General features: G+C 42.4%; 1 protein-coding gene across 7 annotated transcripts in view; it reads right to left on the bottom strand.

The window, feature by feature from the left end:
* tcf4 (transcription factor 4) overlaps window positions 1-8,150 on the bottom strand; it is a 172,807-nt gene that overhangs the window by 36,692 nt on the left and 127,965 nt on the right. For all 7 annotated transcript variants that reach the window (XM_015045447.1, XM_015045449.1, XM_015045448.1 and 4 more), the window contains 3 exons: window positions 2,413-2,518; window positions 928-1,076; window positions 711-858 (listed from right to left, as the gene is read on the bottom strand). In XM_015045447.1, coding sequence (XP_014900933.1) covers window positions 711-858; window positions 928-1,076; window positions 2,413-2,518 — 403 coding nt within the window. The remainder of the gene's footprint in view (window positions 1-710; window positions 859-927; window positions 1,077-2,412; window positions 2,519-8,150) is intronic.

Genomic DNA, 8,150 nt, shown 5'->3' with positions numbered 1-8,150 from the left:
GATGGATGGATGGATGTTGGATGGATGGATGGATGGATGTTGGATGGATGGATGTTGGATGGATGGATGATGGATGGATGGATGTTGGATGGATGGATGTTGGATGGATGGATGAACTTTAAAATCTTTTTTTCTCTTTCCAAACGTTTCCATTCAGGACCGTATGTGACCTTTGACCTGTCCTGACCCTGAACCCCTCCAGCTGCACCGCTCTGCGTGTTGGACTGTTATTCCCATTTAACCTCCAGCCTGAGCGAGGTCAGAGGTCAGCCAGGCAGGAAGTGACCTCACAGGAGCAGCTGATGGACACGCCCACTCCGACTCCCGACAGCCGAGTCCAGATGCAAACTTTACGCTCGCACACACACGTGAGCAGGAGCACACACACCGTTTCCACGGTAACCGGGGCGGACGGCAGCGCTCTGAGCTGCTGGAGGGTAAGACAGGAAGTGGCATCTGTTCCCAGGTGAAAGCTTCCTGTCTGACCGCTGGCCGGGTTACGGCAGCGCGGCGCGCACAGGAACTTTTGTCAATTTCAGAAAGTTCACATCTCTTCATTCTAAAAATTCTTAAAAACAGCAAATCAAAACGTTCGGCTTCCACTGTAGAACTTAAAGACAAAATAAAAGCCTGCAACTAATTTCAAAATAAAAGCATCGTGCATATCTTTGGCTCTGAAACCAGCGGCTGTGTCTCGTGTCGTTTCTTACCCATGACGCTGTCTGTGCCGTTGGTGGGGGCGGTACAGGAGGCGGTGCTGTAGTGGTTGGCTCCGCCCCCTCCGCCGCCTCTGTGGAAGCTGGACATGGGAGGAAGGCTGGAGCTGATGTCTGCGGATGAGGAGTGCGACGGGTAGCTCTGCGGAGAGACGGGAAGCGTTAGCGGCGCCTCCAGCCCTCCCGGCGGCGCCGCGGCGGCCCGGCTCACCAGTCGGTCGTGAGGGTGGATCCCGCAGTAGGAGGAGCTCTGGGCAGCGCTGTGCGCCGAGTTCCCGCCCCCCAGCATGCTGCTGTGGTAGCCCTGCTGGCTCATGCTGCTGCTGCTGCTGCTCCAGGGGTCGCCGCTGTGGTGACCATCTGACCGACAAACAGGAAACTTTCCTCAGAACCAGAGCAGCTCAACTTTGTCTAAACTAAAAACTAATGGTGCATTTTCATGATTTAAACACTCAGAAAACCACTAAGACACAACCGTTAAAGTCTAAATATTTAGTTTCTTACTGCATTTTGTTTGGTTCACATAGGTGGCAGCCATGTTGGATTTTGAGTTTAAGGGAAACTTCTGACTTTTCAGGTTAAGTTTATAAGTATTTTTCTTGGTTCTGTCCTGTTTATTTTGCAAAGAATGTCAGTCAAACATCGTGTTTAATAACATTGGTTAAAGTTAGCACATTTTTCCTCTTTTTGTTTATCACCACTAAAACTGAAATTAATTTGACAGTAAAGGCATTCCGTATAATCATACCACAAAAAGGGCTGCATCTACAACTTCCTTTAATTATCGATTAATCAGTTATTTTAATAAAAATGCATATTCTGCAGATTAACCTTTTTTATAAGTATTATAAGTTTAAAAGATGCAAGTAAACAAATAATTTAATTAATTAGTTAAGAAAATAAGTTTTTTCTTGCCTAAACTGCAGTAACAGCATCTTTCAGTTATTTGTAGCATCGGCATCTGAAGGCCTGATGGACCGATCATCGATACGCTGGTTATTATCGGATTAACTGATTAATATTTGGATAACTAAAGGGAGATTTATTTTACTGAATCTGAACCAGCTGAAGCTGAAACTTTAAGATTCAAAGATAAAAGTTTTTAATCTTAAATGTAAAATATTTATATTTTTGTTCAGTTTTGGCTTCATTGCTGTTTTGCTCTTTCACCCATTTTGGAGTCTGTAAACTCCAGTTAGCGATTAATCGATTACTAAATGATTTGACGATTATTTCAAGAATCAGATAATCAGATTAATCAGATTAATCTGACTAATCAGATTAATCTGACTAATCTGATTAATCGTTCCTGCCCTAATCAGAAAGCCCTTCTCTCTGTGTTCAGGCCGTCTTGTGACTTGAACAGCTGTTTAGTTTGGAAACGTGACCGACTTCATGCATGAGCCTGAATTCAGACGCTGCTTCACCTCCAGAATAACCTGGTTAACCTGCAGACACCTGACATTACAACCAAGTTACAGTCTGGGAATCATTTCTGGAAGATGAAACCAAGTTCAGATGCTTCAAGGGAAAAACTATTTTCAGAATAAACACTCTAAAGTTGTGAAACTAATCAAACTCCTTGACAACATATCTTGTTAATTCTTTGGACAAAGTTACGACAGAGTAAAATCAGTTTTCAGTCCAGTTAGATCTTTTCCAGGTTTTCCAGGTGTGAATGTTGCTCTGGCCTCACCTGGCATGAAGAAGGAGCTGGGGAATCCGGCGCTGGGCGGCTTGGAGGACGGGTAACCAGGCGAGTCCCGGTTGTAGTCGGCTGTGCTGGCAGACGGAGCGTAAACCTGCAGAAACACCAAACGGCAGCAAAGATGGCGGGAAATCAGCATCAGGAGTTTGTTTCACACAAACATCACTTCCAACTTCAACTCGCAACACAGAAACGGGTTTTAAAAGCCTTTAATGTTTTACATCACAGAATTAAAGGCAAGAAAGATTAAAGTCTGAACTGGAAAACCTTTTACTCAAAACTGAACACAGAAAACCGAATAAAGATGGAGAACAGTCCTTTGTTTGTCTTTTTTTGTTATAAAAGATCAAGATAGATTTACTTCCAGTTAATCTGAACACATCTGTTGTCCTCAGAAAATAAGCAAAATCACATCTGGTTGGAAAACAGGGCAGATTTATGGATGATTTCATGTCTGTGTTGATTCTAGTTTGGTGAGGAAATACTCTGCTGGATACCAGGTAACCTTTAGCTACAGACAGATTCCAGAAAGAAACATTTTAGGTTACAGAAACAACTTTGAACTTCTGATAAATTACCATCTAAATTAAATGCAAGTTCCAAAAAGTGACATTAAAGTTCTGGAAAGCAACATCCTGTTTCCAAGAGAGAAGCTGTCAGAATACAGCTTCCAGTTTGCAACTTTTGGAAGGTAAAGAGGTTCTTAACTAAAACAATGATTTTAAAGTTCTAGAAAGAGAAAAAACCAACCAATGACTAATATACCAAAAACAAACTGCTGCACCAAATTCACCAAACGGTTCTGACCAGAAGATTCACATCGTTTAAACTCCATGTAACCAGAAGCAGAGACACAGAGAAGACAAACTTCTTCTCTGTGTTCTCTTCTCTGAGTTTCAGGGCGGGGTCATGGTTTCTGCAGGGGGTCACCGCCCCTCTGAGCACGTGCACGGCTCTGCGTGCTCTGAGCACGTGCACGGCTCTGCGCGCTCTGAGCACGTGCACGGCTGGGCGCGCTCTGAGCACGTGCACGGCTTGGTGCGCTCTGAGCACGTGCACGGCTTGGTGCGCTCTGAGCACGTGCACGGCTGGGCGCGCTCTGAGCACGTGCACGGCTTGGTGCGCTCTGAGCACGTGCATAGCGTGCGAGCGGCGAGCCGTGACGCCGACTGGCGCTCCATGACGTAAACTGTGGAACAGCTGCGGAGGAACGCTCCTCACTCCTCCTTCCTGATGAAACATAGAAAACTCTCCGCAGATCCACCTTCAGCCTCCACAAAAACATCAGAGGCTTTTTTTAGATTTGCATATGAATGGGAGACAGATGTGTTCATGCGGAGACGGAGATGAAACCAGAAACACTTCCCACCGTCAGCGAGGGGATTATTAAAAACAGAAAAAGCCTCTTGGGTCATTTTGGTCAAACACAAACCTCATGGACCTTTTCTTTGATTTAAAAGAGAAAATAAATGTTTCCTGTCATCCCTCCTGTTGTCTGTCCTAAAGTCTCTTAACGATATTCACCTCCCTGCTGCCAACCTGACGAGTTCGTTGCTAACTTTAGCAGAACTGCAAATATGGATTATTCAAAAGGTCTGGACATCCTGCAGGCTTTCCAGTAAAACACAGGACAGGAGAAACGCATGCAAATAAATTCAATTCTGTTTTAAAATGGAAAATAAACATTTTACTCCTTTAACGAACCGAGTCATTTGTGGGTTGATACATTTTTGCAATAACTGATTTATAATTAGAAAGTAAAAACTCCTTAGTAAGAGGTTCTTTTAGCTCCAGTTAACTAATAACTCCAATATAGCTTCAATAACTAATCAATCATGATTAAACCAATCAGAGCTGAAGCTTAGTGACTTATAATCTGTTGGTCAGACCAGGTGGTCACCGATCGGCCAGGAAACTGGAATCGGTGCATCTTCAGTGATTTCTGCTTCGTTGTTGATCATTTTGATTAAAACAATAAATCCAGTCGCACAATTAAAAAAACAGATGCTTAACATTTTGGTTGTTCTTGTTTCTTATTAAATGTTCACACACTCCCTGACATGGTTCTGCTGCAGTCGCACCACGGTTGGTTCTGAAGAGGTTCTGGCTGGACAGATGGTCCAACATCTTGTCATGTCAGCCCATTTCAGCTGAAAGCATGATGCTGCCACCACCTTCCTAATTGAGTACATTTGTGTTTCGATCCATTCTGACCCAATGTTTTAACTTAAATCTGAGTTATGGATCCAGCTCTTGTTTCTGATCCCACCCTGACTAACTGAAGGCTTTGACTGGACCTCCGTTTGGCCGACTCTCACTCTGCTGCGCCGCCTCCAGATGTTCGCTGCGGCGCTGCTGCAGCTGCTGCGAGTCGCCGCTTCCTTCCTGAAATGCACCTTGCAGCAAATCCTCCGATTCCACTCAGCGTCTGCAGATTTCATCAGGGATGAACTCTGACTTCCTCTGAGAACCCGACTCTGATCATAAAACCACATTCACCGACCCAAACCCGCCCCACACACACACACACACACACACACACACACACACACACACACACACACACACACACACACAGATATGCACGCACAGGACCGAGCCCCTGATCCCACTGAAAATATTTAGAGCTGCTCTCATGCGTTGCAGACATATTTTCCCACTGAATGTGTTGTCAGACGGGTGTGGAAAGGCTGTGATTTGTGCGTGTGCGTGTGTGTGTGTGTGTGTGTGTGTGCTGCAGACAGACATGAACAGGTGCAGAGTGTGTTAGAGTCGGAGGAATGCAGGGAGACACAATAACAACCTGACTTCCTGTCCTCTCAGACATGGAAGCAGCAGCATTCCCACAGTCAGCAGCAGCCAATCAGAGAGCAGAGAAAGTTTCATCTATTTTACTTTATTTATGCTGATAAATGAGGAAAAACGCAACAATAAACTGATTCTAACCTTAAAAAGGTTTGGAGCTGAATATTAATATAAACATGTAAGAAAACAAAAAATGAAGATTTAAGCCTTTAAAACGCATCAAGAAACAATTTAAAGACAATATTTATAAAGGGTGCTCAAAGTGAGGCACAGGGGCCATTAGCGGCCCTTGGAATAATTTTTTTGGCCCTGGACAGCAGTTCAAGACCAGTACAGATTTGATTCTCCACTTTTTTTTCAATCTTCTAAAATAAAAAGTATTTTTTCAAGGTTTCTGCAGTTTTTACTAACTCAGATTTAAGACTTTTTAAGACCATGAATGGAATTTAAGACCACAGAAATATGAACCTTTTGCTCTCCATAAGGTCACATATACGGACGCTAAGCTAACTTAGCAACATTTAGGCAAAAGAAGACAAAAAATGTAACAAAATCAGAATCAGCCGGTCAGATGTTTTTAAAGATCAGCAATCAGCCAGAAAACTGCAGAGGAAGTTTCAGAGGATTCAGAGGAAAGTTTTTATTTTTATTGCTGAAATTTGATAAAAAAATAATTTTCTAGAGAATATTCAATCCAAAAAATTAGAAAACTATTAAAGAAAACATCTTTAACTGATGATTAATCGGATAACAAACTGGCACATTATGCAGATTTTCTATTCAACCACTTGAGCCTTTTCTTAAATACAACATTAGAAATGTATTAAAAGATAAAAATGTTACTGCTCAAAATGCAATCAATTCATTCTCTGAGTGAATTTGAACCTGGTGAAGCTGAAACTGAGGATAAAACATATTTAAGAACCAAAACGTTTTTACATTAAATGTAAAACATATCTTTCTATTGAACAATTTTGGCTTAAAGCTCTGAAAATGTTGCATTTTTCAGAAAATTGCCTTTTTAGAGCCACTTAATGATTAATCAATTACTAAATTAGCTGACAATTATTCTAATTATCGATTAATCATGATTAAACCGATTAATCGTTTCAGCTGTAGATATCGGCCCCTCGTTTTTCATACGTTTGCCTTCATAAAATGTAGAAATTCTCCTCAGAGAGCCGAGATCCAGCCCAGATTAGGCCCGGTTTCTGGACCAGAACCGGTTCTGCCCGGCAGGAGAGACGCATGACGGATCTGGGATCTTCACAGGAGACGAAGCATCGCGGTCTTCATCAAAGCCTGGCTCTGCGTCGCCCCGGGCCGAAGAAATTCAGCCGCATTCCAGCTCAAACTGGTTCCTGCTGGAGCTGGAAACACGCAGCGGCTGCAGAGTATCGCCATGGAAACATCGGCCCGCCGTTAGCTCGCCGCGTTAGCGCCGCGGCGGGGAAGTATCGATGAGAACGGAGCGTTTCAGACCGAACCGTCGAGGGAAACGGCAGAACGAAACGCTTCGGGTTGGAGGGAGATAAAAAGACGGTAAATGGAAACAAAAGAGGGAAGAAAAAACCGGAGGCTTTCAGTCGTTCTGCAGCTTTTGATGCTTTTCTGCCAGTTATTGTCTCCAAATGTGAGGAGCATCTGTTCAGCCTCTCCGGCTCCACCTCTGCTCTCAGCGGGAAAACGGAGCGAAAACGAGGAGAAGAAGGAAAGCCTCGTATGATCCCAACATTTATTAATAAAATACAAACACTTCGGTTCTTTTGCACCGATTCCCAGTTTGAAGAGCAGATTCTAATTTAAACAAGTTCAGATTTTTCTTTTTCTCATAAATGATAAAAAATGCAGATTATGACCAAAACACAGAAACAAATGAAACATATTCATTACTGCAGTCAGAACAATGTAAAATGAACAGCAGCCATGTTTGGTTTTTAGCTAAATGGTCTTTTTGTGAATCATAAACATTTTTACTGCAGCTTCCTAAAGTTTTTCTACGAGCAAAGCAAAAACGCAGAAGCATTTTCAGCCAGCTGACCGGCAGTGCAGCTCAATAAAATAGATCAGATTTATTTCTATTATTATTATTTTTCTGTTTCAGCCTGAAACTTAAATTCAATCCTGTAGGTTTTCAAACTGTTCAAGGTCATTTAGGGACCCTGAAGGTCGTTCATTTCTCTGATTCAGCAAAGGATTCTGGGAAAAAAAGGAGCAGCTGCTTTGGTGGAAACAGAAACAAAACCAAACAGACGGGTCCAAACTTTTAGCTAAACTAGAATATTTGTTTTAAATTAGTTAAAAATGCGAAAATTTGTTTGAAATAAATTACAAACAAAGTATTTTAAGAAAACAAAGCAGCAAATGATTCCCTCTGATGATAAAACCTCAGGATGCTCCGATCCACTAGTTTCCCTTCCAGCACCGATACCAGGTATCGGTACCTGGAAGGGTACCGATACCTCGATACGATACGATACGGACAAACCGCTAAAGTGACTGAAAACGTTTTTATTTCTAAACTCAGACATAAATCTACTGAATTATGAATTAATTTGATAACCAGCACAGCTAATTTAAATTCACCAGCAGCTTCACAAACTTGGTCAAACATGTAAAATAAACTGCAATAAAAGTTTAAATGCTTCAGAAAATGTAAGTATGAGTTCTGAGTAATGAAGCTCAGAGCACAAAGCGTAGAAATAGACTGAATAGATCCACAGATACTAACAATGGAATATTTCTTTCTTCATCTAGATTTCTTCTCAGCTTCATCATCATCATTCGGGTCAATCAATCGTCACAAACTCTTGATTTATTCAGCCAAAGTTTAAAATTCGGCTGCAAACGTCCCTCAGGCATCACCCTGGACACTCCAGGGGTCCTGATCAAACAAACGGGCCCCTCTGGGTCGTTTCTAG

The sequence above is a fragment of the Poecilia latipinna genome, unplaced genomic scaffold (genome assembly GCF_001443285.1).
Source record: "Poecilia latipinna isolate Pla-1442-1.1 unplaced genomic scaffold, P_latipinna-1.0 Scaffold727, whole genome shotgun sequence".
NCBI lineage: Eukaryota > Metazoa > Chordata > Actinopteri > Cyprinodontiformes > Poeciliidae > Poecilia > Poecilia latipinna.
This window is presented reverse-complemented; position numbering and strand designations above follow the sequence as displayed.